This window comes from Hemicordylus capensis, chromosome 6, assembly GCF_027244095.1.
Source record: "Hemicordylus capensis ecotype Gifberg chromosome 6, rHemCap1.1.pri, whole genome shotgun sequence".
Classification (NCBI taxonomy): Eukaryota; Metazoa; Chordata; class Lepidosauria; order Squamata; family Cordylidae; genus Hemicordylus; species Hemicordylus capensis.
The window spans coordinates 46441998-46458732 of record NC_069662.1 but is presented as its reverse complement, the minus strand read 5'-3'; the positions used below and the strand labels follow the sequence as shown (position 1 = coordinate 46458732).

The following is a 16735-nucleotide window of genomic DNA, read 5'->3' as shown; positions in this document are numbered from 1 at the left end:
GATTGGGTCTGAGGCCGGATTGGCCTCAAACCCAACTGGAGCAGTTAGGTCTGGCACCCTCTTGAACCCCCCCCCGTTAAGTTCGGGGGGGTGGTGGTGTTCGCGAGCTTAGTTTTTACCTTTTACTCAACTTGGGGGAGTTCCTGGAGGTGGCGGGGGATCCACAGAGGTTCGCTCTCCCCCCACAGGCCTTCAAAATCACCAACACGGCCGGTTTGGCCGCTCTTCAGCCGGTTTTCGGTCTTTACCCGGCAGCCCTTATGGAGGCCGAGGGGGTGATTTCGAAGGCCGGCGGGGGGAGGTGGCACCTCTATGGAACACCCCCTCCTGGCTCCAGGAACTCCCCTGAGTGGAGTAAAAGGTAAATCTATATATTTAAAAAAACACAAAACTAAGCTTGCAAACCCTCCAAACTTTTGGGGGTGTTTGGTCCGGGGTCCCACTGAACAGAGGGTGGTTCGGTTTGACTCTGAACTGTCAAACTGAACCAGTTCGACATCAAACATGTTCAATGTTGAACCTGTTTGCATACCTCTACCACCTAATGATGCAGTGGGGAAATGATTTGATTAACAAGCCAGAGGTTGCCGATTCAAATCCCCACTGGTATGTCTCCCAGAATATGGGAAACAACCAATATCGGGCAGCAGCAATATAGGAAGGTGCTGAAAGGCATCATCTCATACTTCATGGGAGATGGCAATGATAAACCCCTCCTGTATTCTACCAAAGATAACCACAGGGTTCTGTGGTTGCCAGGAGTTGACACCAACTCAACGGCACACTTTACCTTTACTTTGAGGAGCTTAACTTATGGGTGTTACACTTGTTCTGGGGTCCTCATGCTAAACTCATTCTATGAAGTAAGGGCTGCAGAAATCAATAGGGTGTTCTGCCACGTAAAAGTTATACAATTGGATGTTGGGACAATTGGATAATACAAGTCTAGATAACAGTAGTTCTGTTTTTTATCCATTGAATGGAAAGCACACAAACCTGAGGAGAGAGCTTTGAATAAGACATTCTAAACCCAAAGAAGGGTGCACAGGGAGGCAAATTCTAGTGGTACCTATATAAAAGAACTATTTTATAAAAAGTACTATAAATACTTTTAATATATAATTATATATATATATGTGTGTGTGTGTGTGTGTGTATGTATGTATGTATGTGTGTGTGTGTGTGTGTATATATATATATATATGTATATATATATATATGTATATATATATATATATATATATATATATATATATATATATATATATATAAAGTACTATTTTTATATAGTACCTATATAAAAAGGTACAGTAAAGGTAAAGTGTGCCGTTGAGTTGGTGTCGGCTCCTGGTGACCACAGAGCCCTGTGGTTGTCTTTGGTAGAATAGAGGAAGGGTTTACCATTGCCTCCTTCCACGTAGTACGAGATGATGCCTTTCAGCATCTTCCTATATCGCTGCTGCCTGATATAGGTGTTTCCCATAGTCTGGGAAACATACCAGCAGGGATTTGAACCAGCAACCTCTGGCTTGGTAGTCAAGCCATTTCTCCGCTGCACCATTAGGTGGCTAAAAAGGTACAGTAGGAGGTTTATAATTTTAACACAGCAACAGCTTGATAATATAGCTCAAACAATAAAGTAGCTTTGAAACAAAGGCATTGAAATAATTGATTACTAAAACAGTTAAAAGGAAAGTATGGTAGTGCCACTAGGAATGGAGCCCCAACTCACTCTTCTCTCTAACATTCCCACTTTGAGTGTTTCCCAGCTTTTGGACTCCAATGAGATACACTGAGGGAAAGAAGTATTTGATCCCATGCTGATTTTGTCCGTTTGCCCTCTGACACAGAAATGACCAGGCTATAATTGGAATGGTAGGTTTATTGTAGCTGTGAGAGACAGAACAACAACAAACAAACCCTCAAAAGCCCAGTGCCCAAAAGTCAGCGATGGATTTGCATTGTAGTGAGGGAAATAAGTATTCGATCCCCTATCAACCAGCAAGATTTCAGGCTCCCAGGTGTCTTTTCACTATATGCAGGTAACGAGCTGAGATGAGGAACACCCTCTGTAAGGGAGTGCTCCTAATCCCAGCTTGTTACAGTACCTGTATAAAAGACACCTGTCCATAGAAGCAAGCAATCACTCAACTTCCAAACTCACCACCATGCCCAAGACCAAAGAGCTGTTGAAGGATGTCAGGGACAAGGTTGTAGACCTGCACAAGGCTGGACTGGGCTACAAGACTATCGCCAAGCAGCTTGGTGAGAAGGTGACTACAGTTGGCACGATAACTCGCAAATGGAAGAAACACAAAATAACTGTCACTCTCCCTTGGTTTGGGGCTCCATGCAAGATCTCACCTCGTGGAGTTGCAATGATCATGAGAATGGTGACAAAGCAGCCCAGAACTACACGGGGGGAACTTGGCAATGATCTCAGGGCAGCTGGAACCATAGTCACCAAGAAAACAATTGGTAACACACTACGCCGTGAAGGACTGAAATCTTGCAGTGCCCGCAAGGTCCCCCTGCTCAAGGCAGCACATGTACAGGCCCGTCTGCAGTTTGCCAATGCACATCTGAATGATCCAGAGGAGAACTGGGCGAAAGTGATGTGGTCAGATGAGACCAAAATCGAGCTCTTTGGCATCAACTCAACTCGCCGTGTGGAGGAGGAGGAATGCTGCCTATGAGCCCAAGAACACCATCCCCACCGTCAAACATGGAGGTGGACACATTATGCTTTGGGGGTGTTTTTCTGCTAAGGGGACAGGACACCTTCACCGCATCGAAGGGATGATGGACGGGACCATGTACCGTCAGATCTTGGGTGAGCACCTCCTTCCCTCAGCCAGGGCATTGAGAATGGGTCGTGGATGAGTATTCCAGCATGACAATGACCCAAAACACACAGCCAAGGCAACAAAGGAGTGGCTCAAGAAGAAGCACATGAAGGTCCTGGAGTGGCCCAGCCAGTCTCCAGACCTTAATCCCACAGAAAATCTGTGGAGGGAGCTGAAGGTTCGGGTTGCCAAACATCAGCCTCGAAACCTTTCTGACTTGGAGAGGATCTGCAAAGAGGAGTGGGACAACATCCCTCCTGGGTTGTGTGCAAACCTGGTGGCCAACTACAAGAAACGTCTGACCTCTGATTGCCAACAAGGGTTTTGCCACCAAGTACTAAGACATCTTTTGTGAAGGGATCGAATACTTATTTCCCTCACTACAATGCAAATCCATCGCTGACTTTTGGGCACTGGGCTTTTGAGGGTTTGTTTGTTGTTGTTCTGTCTCTCACAGCTACAATAAACCTACCATTCCAATTATAGCCTGGTCATTTCTGTGTCAGAGGGCAAACGGACAAAATCAGCAGGGGATCAAATACTTCTTTCCCTCACTGTACATAAACCCAACTCAATTGAAGATTCTTGTTTAAGCAAGCATTCATGGAGCAAAAACAACTGAAGGAAGGAAACATGTATCATTTTCCAATATTTGTTCCATTGCATTATAATATGCAATTCTAGGTGGGCAAATCTTTGCCCATGCTGTGCCATGTGGATCAAGTGAGCTGTAATTTTTTTTTTAACCTAAACAATATCTCTGAGATTGCAGTAAATGTAGTTTACAGCTCAATACTGCAAGTCATATCCAAAGAAAACAATTATGAACAATGAAATCTGGGCCTGGATTTAATTCTAAGCTTCTGCTCTTCTGAGTGTTTTGTCTTTAGTGTGCTCTATTCACAAAAATTCCCAGCCTTTGGTCAGTGCTGACTGTCAGTTTCAACAGGGAATTTAAAACTTTATGTTTCTTTGTGAAGCCCTTCTAGTACTGTCTCTCTGCAATAATAATGCTGCTGCAATAATGCATTCTACCCCACCCTGCTGCCAAGATGTCTGTACCTCACTCTTTGGGAATCACTTACAAGAAGAAACAACTGGAACAGAAAAAATAATAAACAGTCTACTTCTTACAATTCACATGCTCTAATCTTAGCCCACTTTAAAAGACCAGCACTTGCATTTCCTTTGGTTTTCAACAATGCATAGTTGATCCTTTGGAGAGAAGTTGGTACTGAGATTACTAAAGGATGCAGCCCCATCAAGCAATGCAAATATGAACTTCTGTAGAAAAATCACTGCCAAATGTCACACCAAACAAGTTCAAACAAGGCTGTTATACAATCTTATGGAGCTATCTTCTTCTGGGACCTTGTGACAAACAGTGTCTGGCATAGTCTAATGTATGGTGAGTTGGCACCAGAGCGAAGTCTTTCCCGCTCTTTCTTGAGATTCTTCAGTCAGACCAATTAGAAGGACTCCAGAAGCAGGGAGTCCAACTCTGCTGGTTTGGGAGTACTGAATTGAGCCAGAGTTTAACAAGAATCGGTGAGCAGGACTGCAGATCTGACTTGGTGTATGGAGCTCCTTATATCATCTCTGTGTGACTAAAATGGAATTCGGCTTCTGGATTAGTCTGAAAAAAGAAAAAGAAAAGACTTGCATACTTACGGTTGTGGGGGCTGGGGTTGGTGGCGGGGCATAAGATGGTCTTTCTGTTATAAAAGAGAGAGGAAGAATTGTACTGTAGAGTAAGAAAACATTTTCAATAGCAAATCAAAATATGAATAAATGGCCCACAACTTGAGATGGTGCCCCAGATACTACAGGAATGCCCAGCTATGGCTTTTGAGTTGGTCTGTAGTCCCTGAGAATTCAAGCAAGTGAATACAATGAACAAGCCACAACAAAATAGTGTACTTAGGAACAAAACAGACTAACTTCGCCCCATTTCCTTCCACTCTCCCAGTTAACAGGCAAAGCTTATGGCTGATCCAATTGCTGAAAAGGTATCATCCTTTCATGTGATTACATCTTCTTAGTTTTTGCACAGTTTGAAGATAGTGCCATGCAAAAAACTTTAGACACCCAAGAGATGGCAAAACCAGAAGCCTTTTATCTGGCATGTAAACATATCACACAGAGCATAATTTTCACACAGAGGCATTTTCAAACAAGACTGTATGAAAATCAAATTCACACACAAAATCTGTACAGCTTGTATTACCAGTCATGCAAGAAGACTAAAGTAACCTCACAATGAAATGCTGGAATGCATACATTTATCTGAAGAATGTCTACCCCTCTCTCTAGCATTACCTCTCCCAGAGGTTATTAAAGTAGAAAACAGCAGCAGAACAGCAAAAGTATAAAATGCGCAGCAAAACAAAACCAGGGTCAAGCAAGATTTTAGAAGGCTTGGGGAAAATAAAAAGGCCTTCATCCGGTGATGAAAGGACATGAAAATTGGTGCCAGGTGAGCCTTCCTGCCGAAGCAGTAAAGCCTGAAGAAGGTGAAGTGCAGGATCCTGATGTGAGGGATTCCTGATTCTGCAGACTAGGCACGGAAGGGAAAGAACCAAAGGGCTGACACTGATGGAGATGTGGGGTTGCAGAACAAGGAAAATAGGAATGGAAGTTGGGGTTTTAGAGAGAGGGGATAGACAGAGGTTTTGGCGAGGACTTGGTTGGAGATCTATTTGCTCTTTGTCACATTAATATGTTTGTTTACAGTTGCTGGAGTTAATAACTGAACATTCTTTTTCTATATCAGGCTTATTATTAGCTATTTACTTGGCTGCCTATGGCAAGCAATAACTGCCTGCAGGTGACCAGGTGAGTTCCCATTGTTGAGTATGGGGTACACAGGGGCTGATGTTGTCCTAAATCTAAACAGAATAGTGCTACTATATTCACCTTAAAGACTTCATCCTATAACTCAATAACTAGAACTACTATAGAGAGCAGCAACCATTAGCGCCAAGCCATGGAGTTGAATAATTTGTGCCATTTTATAGGTGAACATGTTAGATAGGAACAGACACGCAAACACACACACACACACACTGAACTTACTTGACATTTTGGTAGATAAAAATATTCAAGCAGATAACATGAGATCTGAAAAATAACACAACAGTAATATGAATTAAATTCTTTCTTAACACATTATGCATATGAACTTTGCACCATGCAGTTTACCAACACCACCTTTATTTACATTACTTGATGTACTGGATAAGAATCAAAAACAAGAAACAAACTTTACAGTCTTCAGTGTTCCTTTCCTAACAAGCATACATCTCATATATAGTCCACTTCCAGGCACTTGGAAAGTACAGGAGGCAGTGTTCCCTCTAACAGGGATTCCCAGATGTTGTTGACTACATTTCCCATAATCCCGAAACAAAGGGTATTGCAGCTGGGGATGCTGGGAGTTGTAGACAACAATATCTGAGAATCCCTGTTAGAGGGGACAGGAGGGCGTCATTACTCACATATCCAGCACCTGTGGTTTCACGTATCCGCAGTCAGGTAATTGGCACTCGACCTCAGTATATGCAAGAGAAGGAAAAAACAGGAGCGCGGAGGGGTTAAATCCATATATCCACGGATTGGTGGGGCTGGAAATGACCTCTGAGGCTGCCATTTTGACCTCTGAGGCTGTCATTTCCAGCTGCCATTTTGAGCGCTGGAGCCTTTTTGTGGCTCATTTTCAAAGAAAAAAAAAAGCTTAAATATCATGATTTTATGCCAAAATATGGCAGTGGAGACTTTTGGGGGACATTGGTGGAACACTGGGGACCTGTGGAGTACAGTAGGGCATTTTATTTGGGTTTGTTGTGGTTTTTTGCCCATTTTTCGCCATTTCCCTGCCCTTTGGAACCCAAATCCCAGATTTCCATTGCCCCAATACCTTGGTATTCGCGGTTTCGGTATCTGCAGTACTAGCTGAAAATGAAACCCCTTAATATGCTTTATTAAGACCAATCTATGTTCACAATGCAGTCTGATTGCCCCTCACGAAGTTATTATTTTAAGCTGGTAAAGTATCATTTTGGTATGATATGATCTGTTGGTCCTATTAATTTAATTCTGCACTTCCCTGGCAGTTGAATCCCTAGCCTACTCTGGGTTGCTGGACTAGGAATGGTATTTTCCTGGAGAAATCAGACTTGGCCAGAGTCAGTCAGTCATGGTTGAGTCACTACCAGGTTGGATTACTGTTATGTGCTTTACACAGTGCAGTTCTTGAAGACAGTCCAGAAAATTCAGTTGGGTCAGAATGTGTCTACTCGGGTTTTGTCCAGGGCCAGCAGATTACATCATATCATACCACACTGACACTTTACCAGTTTTACTCTTTGCCAATTTGTTTCTGATTTTAACTGAAGGTACAGTTTTTGACCTTTAAAGTTTAAGGTACCAGGGTATCTTAAAAACTGCCCCCTCCACTATGAACTTGCCCAAGAACTTTGCTCTGCTTCAGAGGTCCTTGTTTGTGTCCTTCTGTCAATAACTGTTAAATAGGGAGGTATGAGAGTGTTTTAGAGTGTTCAATAAAGTTATTTACAAACATTCTCTCAATAGTCCTTACAAAGACCCTTTTTGGATTGTAATGTCTAGAATGAGGAATAGCCTCTCAAAAGGGGCCCTACATGGCCTGGTTTTGAGACAAACGTAGGGATGTGCATGAAACGCTTTGGGCACATCCCACTGCGGGGTGGGTGATAACTTTATCAGGTGGAACACAGGTCCCTACCTGCTCCTCCATCGCCCCACCGTGACACTGTTGGTACTAAAAGGCCACACTGCGCAGCTGCTTGGAGCAGTCCTGCAGTGCAGCCTTTTAGTACCGACAGTGCCGTGGTGGGATGATGGAGGAGCAGGTAGGGACCTGCACTCCACTTGATATAGTTACTGCTGGCCCACACACTGAAACAATTCAGCTAGGGGAGCCCAAACCGTTTCGGCGCCTCTCCAACAATTTGGGCACATCCCTAGAAAAAAAAGTCTTGTTCCAGCAGACTTTCAAAAAGTTCAGGTCTTTCTGATTCCACCCCACCCCCCATATTCTACTTTTTAAAGCTTTCTTGATTGTTTTCAATTATGTATGTGCTGCAATGGTTTTCAAATGCTGTAATCCCAACTGAGTGCATTTTGATATAGAAAGGGGATATAAATTAATACGCCACCATTTAACATCTAAATCAGGCCTTGGTAGAATTTTGTTGGCCCTACTACTACTGCTACTATGAATATTTATATACCACTTTTCAACAAAAGTCCCCAAAGCAGTTTACACAGAGAAATGTAAATAAATAAATGAAATGGTTCCCTGTCCCCAAAGGGTTCACAATCTAAAAATGAAACATAAGATAGACACCAGCAACAGCCACCAGAGGGATGCTGTGCTGGGGATGGATAGAGCCAGTTGCTCTCCCCCTGCTAAATAAAGAGAATCAGCACTTTTAAAAAAGGTGCCTCGTTCCTCATTTAGCAGGGGAGCTGGCCCAAAAATTTAGGAGCCAGACTATCCTCTGATCCACTGGGAGAGGCGCTCACCACTCACCCACAGCAATGCCCTCTGCTTTGTGAGGGTGCAGACTTCCCACCTTGCTTGTGCACTCCTCTTCCTGGCTGCATGCATGTATCACCTGGTTCAGGCACCATACTTAAAGTGCCCATGGTGACCTGGCACCCGGAATTGTTGAGCTCTGATCTCAAATAGTGCTTTGGAATGTTTGATAAAGTGATTTACATCTGTTCCTCCAAAAGTCCTTAAAAAGACTCGTCCGCACTGTCATGGAACTCCATCTGTGCAATTCTTATACTTACTCAATTGCACAAATGTTACCTTGCAACATAAACACAATGTTGTGCAGCATGTCAGCCAGTATTATTATCCCAACCTTGCCAATGAGGGAACCTACCTGAGGCTAAATCGCTAAGCAAACAGTGCTTTGCCTAAGGCCATGTAGTGAATTCATAGAAAGGTGAAATTTGGACCAATGTACTGTATTGCTCACCCTCTGGCTCAAATGGAGAAGCGTTGCCAATATGTACTTTTTAAAGGGAGAACACAATCCATAGGCAAAAAAAGGGGAAGAGGGTGGTGGGTTGACAGATGTGTCTCCCCTCCCCGAGATCCTTGCTTGGGTCAATGGCTCATTGCTGTTTTTCTGGGAGAAGATAAGAACAAAGAGGAGAGAGACAGGGCGCCACACCACAGACACAATTTAGCGGGGGGGGGGCGTGACTCTGCCAGGGACCAGAAGGAAAAAAGCCCGTGGAGTTGCTAGGAGAGAACCGACCCCTCTGCTAAGCCAAAATACAGGCCACCGCGAACTCACCAGCTCCAACGCGGGCCTCAGTCAGGCCTTGCCTCTTTGTCTCAAACCCGACAGAATCGATGGAGTCAGGAAGACTGGGGATGGAGAGAGCGGAGTGCAGCAGCTTCCGTTTCTGCTTCAGCACTTTCCATTAAAATATTCCTCCCGTTTGTAAGAAACCGCCCCCCCAAAAAAATTACTATATCTCCTTCCTGATTAATAACTCCTAATTTGTATAATCTTTGTTTTCTCTTCCAATCCCCCTCCTCTTTTTAAATTTCTTTCTACGAACAGGAGGCTTGCATCGGATTTTAACGAAAGTGCGTTCGTCAGTCTAAAAATGACGTTTACTTTAGGCACCTAGGGTTGAAGCGTAGAGATAGGAAACATGCCGTCTATAGGTTGAGGAGCGGCTTGAGGCCAGGGCGAGGAGTTTGGTCACGTGAGGACGAGATGACGCAACCTAAAGAGCGACCGTGGTTGAAACCTGCACATAAGAGAGAGGCTGGGGATGCGGCTGATGCGTGCGCATTCGAATCGTTCGGTTTAGGAAAGGGAGGAGGCCGAGGCTCGGGAGGAGGCGCGCGCGGGCGGAGGTGGCGTGCTCATGACCGAATGGGCGCGGGCTCAGCCAGCCTTCACCTCCGCCATTCATTTGTCCGTTCAATTCTTGTCAGCAGCAATTCATAGATTATTTTCAATGAAAACGAAATAATATTATTCTCGCCATCAGGCGAACTCTGAAGAGGCTAGTTGTGGGTGTTGGGATATGAGAGGCAAAGGTGCTCTGCTGTGCTTCATTTTTAGATTTCCAAAGGCAGCTGAGACTCATTCTGGCAGGTTCTGCGGCTAAGTTCTAAAGAGCCTCTGGCTGAGATTAAGTCCTGCGGGAAGAGTAGCTTTAGCATATTCAGGCTAAAGGGTACAACCATTGACACGATTTCAGTTATTGGGTAGACTCTTTTTTAAAAGGAAAGAAGACATAACACAGTAAGCAAACATTGCTACACATCAAGACGTTGGAGACAAAGTGATTTGCTATCCAAAACAAAGAGAAGATGCCAATTTCTGCCTTTGTGCTGGTTAGTTTAGTTATCTCAATTGAACGCCCCTTCAACAATAGTTAAAGGTTTCCTTTCATTACAATAGGACTGAAGTGCAGATCGAGATATTGACAGATAGCACATAGTGTGGTCATGACTGAAGAGATTTCACCTGTCCAGTGACTTAAGCCCACTTGGCCATTTATTTATCCCTGAGCTATTTTGTAAGGGCAGTCTAAAAATCAAACAAATAAGTGCTGGAAAGTGTGTGACATGTATTTCTGTTCACAAGCAGCATTTTTAAGTGGTGCTTCAATCAATGTACACCACATAAAGCCTGCACTGACTATAATATATGTGCATGTGGCACAGACCCCACAGAACCTTTGAGAGGCTGAATTAACTATAGCTCAGGTTGTTAACAGCAGTTAAAAACGGCACATAAGTGACCTCAGGAGGAGGAGAAAAAATGAATGAGGGAACCAAGATAAAATAAGACTTTTACAGTACTGCCCCCCCAAACCCTTTACCATGAAGAAAAATTAAAGAGCACCATTTCCCATGGGATACAGAAACAGTGCATGGATGGTGTCTGTGCCTCCCTTCCTCTAGATTTCCATAGGAGAGTTAATAGTATGTAGCAAGTGTGGCCGAGGAAAGATCTGTGCTTATTTTTCCAGTTTTTATAAGGAAGTTACTAATAGGGCCTGGGCAAACATCAATTCCAGTGCTTCAGAGAAAATCAAGCCTGTTTCTCACTGTGTCAAGAACATGGAAGTACAAGTGGGTCTGACAGAGCTAAAAGTGAAAGGAGTGGAAGTGATAGGAGCTGATAATCCAGAAGTGAAAGATGGCAACTGAGAAAAGGGAACTGTCAGGATTGGAGAAGTGGAACTGGAGGACAAAGAAGATATACTCTGTTACGATCTCTTGGTGATGAGAACAAGCTCTCTCAGAGCTTAGCAACAGCATTCCTGCTGTGTCACTTGATGACTCGTAAGTCAGAACAAAGAATCTCACACTTCAGTGTTCATGGCCTCTTAGCAGTTCCATACAATGCCAACCCAGAGACCCTTCACCCCCACAGACTCATTCCCAGACCCTGTTGAGAGTCATTGCTCAAATTTAAGAAAATCTGAGAAGTGCTTCCTTGGTTGTTTGCGGGGTTCTCACTGTAGTGCTCTAATCTCCATACACAGCCAACAGAATCAAGAGCTAATAGAATCAAGATCCCACTGCATTCAAGATGGAGCCTGTGGTGTATTTAAACTCTCAGTCTGCAGTTGGTTATTGCTAGTGCAAGTCCTGCTGACCTAGCTCCTGAACCTTTCTCCGCCTCCAGATCTCTGGAACTAACCTGCCTTCCTTGTACAGTACTGTCTTTGGGCCTTGCGTAGGTCTTTCATAGATAGGCCTTCTGGCTTCTTTTGTCCCACAGCCCTGGAAATTTATTTATTTGTTTATTTATTTATCTATTTATTTATTTATTTTATCAAATTTGTATATTGCCCCAAACTTTTGTCTCTGGGTGGTTTACAATGGCAACTGAGAAAAGGGAACTGTCAAAATTGGAGAAGAAATTGTCTCAGAACTCTCTACAGTCCACAAAGGAGCTGTTCATTGAAGTCATTCTGAACTGCCTTGGCTCACTGCTTCCAAGGATGCTACTACTGAGAATCATTAACTCCATGATCAATAGTACTGAGGAAGGAGGTATTTTACTCAATGCATCTCTAGAGGTAAATCATATATTAACATCTTCATAAGTAAATAATATATTAATATATTGTCCTGGAAGGGGGAAATAATTAAAGCATCTATTCTAGGGGTCAACAAGTGGAGGCTCTTGGCCCAAATCTCCACACCTGAGAGATCCTTCCTGCTCCCAGTTGCCAACTGTGAGGCAAAAAAGAAAATGGCATTTGTAGCAACAGAACCTGCTAGAAGATCAATTTAGGGATGGGTGAGAAAGGGGTAAATAGTAGTGGGTTGCCACCTCCAAGTTCATCCCCTAAAGTGACCTGGTGGTAGCAGCCCTCCAGGAAAACTAGTTGCTAATCAGGCTTGCTCATAAAAAACAACCCTGCTCTACCAGGCCCAGGATCAATCTAGTCCAGCATCCCGTTTCCCACAGTGGCCTATCAGGTGCCTCTGGGAAGCCCACAGGGAATAGATGAAATCCTGCCCTCTCTCCTGCTGTTACTCCCCTGCAACTGGTATTCAGAAGCACCCTGCCTCTCTCAACCTAGAGGTAGCTTAGAACTATCAAGACTAGTAGCCACTGATGGCATGATTCTTACAAAGATGGTAAATCTGGGTTGAGACTGTGGGTGAGAACTTGTGTGATTGAATGCCCCTTCATAATACCTGCACCTAAACGGCTAACACATTGGAGAGGCCTTCTCCCTGGCATTCTTAATTTTATAAATTCTATCTGTTTCTAATATACCTGTTATGTAAATACATATGTTTTACATAAAATATTTACTTTAACATACAATAACAATACTGTTATTTGTCTTGAGCCTTCAGAATTAGAAGGGCTAAGGTATTAAAAACAAAAGGAGAGTTCGGGAGTTAACAAGAAATTTTCCAGACTATTTTTCTGCAAAACATTTCCCAGATTATATTTTATAAATAAATGCTGTCTGTAAAAGCAGCCAACTGTGAAATAGTCTTAAAAGGTGTTTTCCTTTTTCCCTCAAGATAATCACCATATATTGTATTAAAAGTCAGAACTGATTACTTTGAAGTCAGATTAAGAATCTAGTCCTATCATGCCACTTAGAATGCGACAGTTTCCTGGGGGCTTTCTGTAATGTGTGTATTTAGATGGGTGGGGTGGGGGGAAGACTACCATCATTTTTTTGGTATATTTGAGAAGAGTAAAGGGAGAAATTGAAATCTAAACTTGAGCTATGTACAACTAAATAAAATATTTAATTTAATAAGGGTGTAGGGATTTTCCTTGAATGTTAGCTTTCTGTTTGGTGTGCCAGATCTGTTGTACACAGTTCAGTGAACAGCAATGCATTTACTTTCATCTGGTTTGATGTTCTTTTGTTATGTGTTGTTTTAAGTTTAGGTACAAGGAAAAGGGTATTGATTGTTGTTCTTTGAGATAAATAAGGTAAGGTCATCATAGTTTGCAGTGATTTGATTGATAGGTTCCATTGGTGGCACAGTCTTGTGTAACACTGGGTGTGTTTTTTGGTAATCTTATACTTAGGCAATAATTGGCATGTTCTGTCCTAAGCATTCATCTGCTGGACTAGGCTGTTAGCATGATAGGAATTGAAGGGCCAGATTTTTAGACAGGAGCCCAATGTTTGCTGCCTTTAATGATGGGCTTCACTTGAGAGATAGTTTTTGACTCAACAATCAGTTTGCAAAATTAGCAGCCCTCTTGATAGGCTTAGGCAGGAAAGGATCACTTTTGCTTTTAGGCAGTAATGCACATACAACCAGACCAGCACATAAATTCTTTACAAATTAACTCACATCATCTTCTTATATCCTACTAGAAATGTCTGCACAACGCAAAGATGACATCTCTTGATTCAGCTTCTGAAACAAGTTAAGATAGAAGCTCACTTATGGACTTACTTAGCAACTAACTTTGCTGTGGGGCCATTTCCTTTTTCACCTCTGTTTGGAAACAGATTTTGGGATGAAACCAGTTTTTCTGGACCCATATCAATGAAAGCTTAAGGCTTGGTTTAGAACAGAAGCTGTTTATTTGCTTTGGTTTATGAACATTGTCTGGAGCTTGACAGGGAAAGAACATCCCTCCCTGTTCATATTATTAAGGTCTCTGAGCAGCTTTTGATATGATAGATTTTGCAGGGCTGGTGTGAGAGGTTCAAGGCATCACTACCCTAAATATTTATGTATTTATTTATTGAATTTCTATACTGCCTAATATAGAAATCACTAGGCGGTTTAGTTTAGTGTCATCTGTAAATCTGGCCACCTCGCTGCTTACCCCAACTTCAAGATCATTTATGAACAATTTAAAGAGCACTGGTCTTGATACAAATCCTTGGGGGACCTCACTTCATTCTTCCCTCCATTGTGAAAATGGTCCATTTATTCCTAACCTCCGTTTCCTGTCCTTCAACCAGTTACCAATCCACACATGAACCTGTCCCCTTATCCCATGACTCCTAAGTTTACTCAAGAGCCAAAAGCTTTTTGGAAGTCCAGCTTTTTGGAAGTCCAAGTATACTATGTCATCCGGATCACCTTTATCCACATGCCTGCTGACACTCTCAAAGAACTCTAACAGGTTAGTGAGGAAGACGTGCCCTTGTAGAAGCCATGCTGGTTCTTCTTCAGTAGGGCCTATTCTTCTCTATGTTTAACCATTTTGTCCTTAAGTATGCTTTCCATCAATTTACCTGGCACAGATGTTAAGCTAACCAGCCTGTAATTTCCCAGACCTCCCTTGGATCCCTTTCTGAAAATGGGAGTTACAGTAGCTGCTTTCCAGTTGTCTGGTATAGAGCCTGATTGTAGAGACAAGTTGCATGTTTTTGCTAGGAGACCAGCAATTTAACATTTGAGTTTCTTTAGAATTCTTGGGTGGATGCCATCTGGCCATGGTGATTTATTGATTTTTAGTTTTTCAAGAACATCCTCTCGTCACCTCAAATTGGTCCAATTTTTCAGCCTCCAAGCCTGAGAAGCTCAGTTCCAGAGCAGGTATATGGTCAGTATAGGGTTGCCAACATTCTGTTTCCTGAACATGTGACACAAGTCAGGGAGGGGGCATCCCTCCCTCAAACTACCAGTTTTGGCTCCAAGAGAGTGGTTGCCTTCTGTTGCAGTGTCGCACTTGGTATTACCCTACGCGCGCGCGCGCACACACACACACACACACCCATATATACTTGCACCCAGAGCCTGAGGCTGGCAGGAAGTTGCAAGGAAGTCCTGTGGAAAAAAAGTAACCCACTCTCTTTGCTTGGCTGAGGAAGACACATTTGTAATATGTTGCCTGTAAAAAGCCCTGGGTAGAGAGGATGGCAGCCAGGCAGGACAGTATGCTGATGGTGATGGAGCATGCTGCCTTGTTAGAAGTAGGCGGCATGTGCAGCAGAGCCAAAATACAGGGGAAATGGCATCTCAGATGAGACAACCACTTTACCCCAGATATACGGGACCTCCCGGCATATGTTGCCAACCCTAGGTCAGTCTCCTCCACTGTGAAGACAGATGCAAAGAACTCATTCAGGTTCTCTGCAATCTTCTTATATTCTTTAATCCTTTCATGCCCTCATAATCTAAGGGTCCAACCGCCTCCCTGACAGGTTTTCTGCTTTCTAGCTATATGCTCCTCAGACTCTCTTTTTGCATCCTTGCACACTCTTTGTGTTCCAGAATCCTGCCTGGCCTGCACTGGATGTTGGAAGAGCATAGGGCAAAGCCATGGGGTATGCTGGCATGGGGGAGAGGTGTGGCTAGCTGATGACCCCCATTCTCTTTCTACTGGGGTTCAGGCTGAATGCCTGAACAGGACTACAGTTGTTTATAGCAAATTTGGCAGTGTGGAATACTGCATGCTCTGGATTGGGTTATACTCTTTTTCAGGATCAAGTACATAGTTTGGGGATTCTCCTCAACCCTGCATTGCTACTTTATTCACAGATGATAACAAGGAAAAGGAGTGCATTTTAGCAGTTTTGACTGGTAAATCTGCATTGTAACCTCTCATTTAGATTAGTGTAAAGTGCTTCATGTGGGGACAGTTCAGATGCTTCAAATGGTGATGAATGCAGCTGCATGTTTGTTATTTGGAGTGTGAAGGAGATATTATATTGTTTCATCTTGGTGCACGTGTACAGACTGCCTATTAGCTTCTGGGTCTAATTCAAGCTGCTGGTTTGTTTGTTTTTTTACTTTTAAAGTCCTGTATGGCCTGGGCCTTGTATAGTTTGGGGAGAACCTTTCTCCTTATGTGCTTCCTTTCTCATTAGATAATCTGGAGAGAGCTTCTTCCATGTTCAGTAATTAGATCTGGCAGCAAGGCCTTCTTGTTGTGGCACCCACTCTGTGAAGCTCCCCCCCCCCAATATATCGGACTTGCCCCCTCATTATATAGTTTCTGCCAGGGAGTTGAATGGAACCAAAACTGGAACCCAAAAACTTATTTAGAGTCCCGTCCCGCCCCCCCCCCCACAATGGACCGTAATTAAACCTGAACCAAAAGTTTCTTGGTTGCTTTGGATCTGAACTGGAACTGAAACTTTCAACATTAAAAGTGGTAACCAGTTTGAAAGAAATGGTTCAGTAATTAGGCACTCAACTTTCAATTGTATGATTAATGTGTTATTTTCCTGGTTTTTCCCCATCCTGAGGCATGTATTAGGGTTATAAAAACAGCTCAAAAATTAAAAAAACAAGGCTTTCTTAAAAATGCTATTTCCCCCTCAATAGTTATCAAGTTCAATATAATATTTGTCAGAATGTATCAAAATAATATACTCAAGCAAAAGAGTTTGATACTAGCTGG

At 43.0% G+C, this 16735-nt stretch overlaps 1 protein-coding gene and 1 long non-coding RNA gene across 10 annotated transcripts in view; one reads left to right on the top strand and one right to left on the bottom strand.

Moving 5' to 3' along the window:
* Positions 1 to 9598, bottom strand: part of SMARCE1 (SWI/SNF related, matrix associated, actin dependent regulator of chromatin, subfamily e, member 1) — a 45516-nt gene extending 35918 nt beyond the window's left edge. Inside the window, exons 1-3 of one of the 3 annotated variants that reach the window (XM_053259745.1) lie at positions 9200 to 9598; positions 5922 to 5966; positions 4518 to 4561 (exon numbers count right to left, since the gene is read on the bottom strand). In XM_053259745.1, the coding sequence (XP_053115720.1) occupies positions 4518 to 4561; positions 5922 to 5928 (51 nt within the window). In that variant the 5' untranslated portion in view covers positions 5929 to 5966; positions 9200 to 9598. The remainder of the gene's footprint in view (positions 1 to 4517; positions 4562 to 5921; positions 5967 to 9199) is intronic. The other 2 variants (XM_053259746.1, XM_053259747.1) reach the window with 2 other exon arrangements.
* LOC128329163 (uncharacterized) overlaps positions 9568 to 16735 on the top strand; it is a 199736-nt gene continuing 192568 nt past the window's right edge. For all 7 annotated transcript variants that reach the window (XR_008309539.1, XR_008309542.1, XR_008309544.1 and 4 more), the window contains exon 1: positions 9568 to 11960. This is a non-coding gene — a long non-coding RNA (uncharacterized LOC128329163). The remainder of the gene's footprint in view (positions 11961 to 16735) is intronic.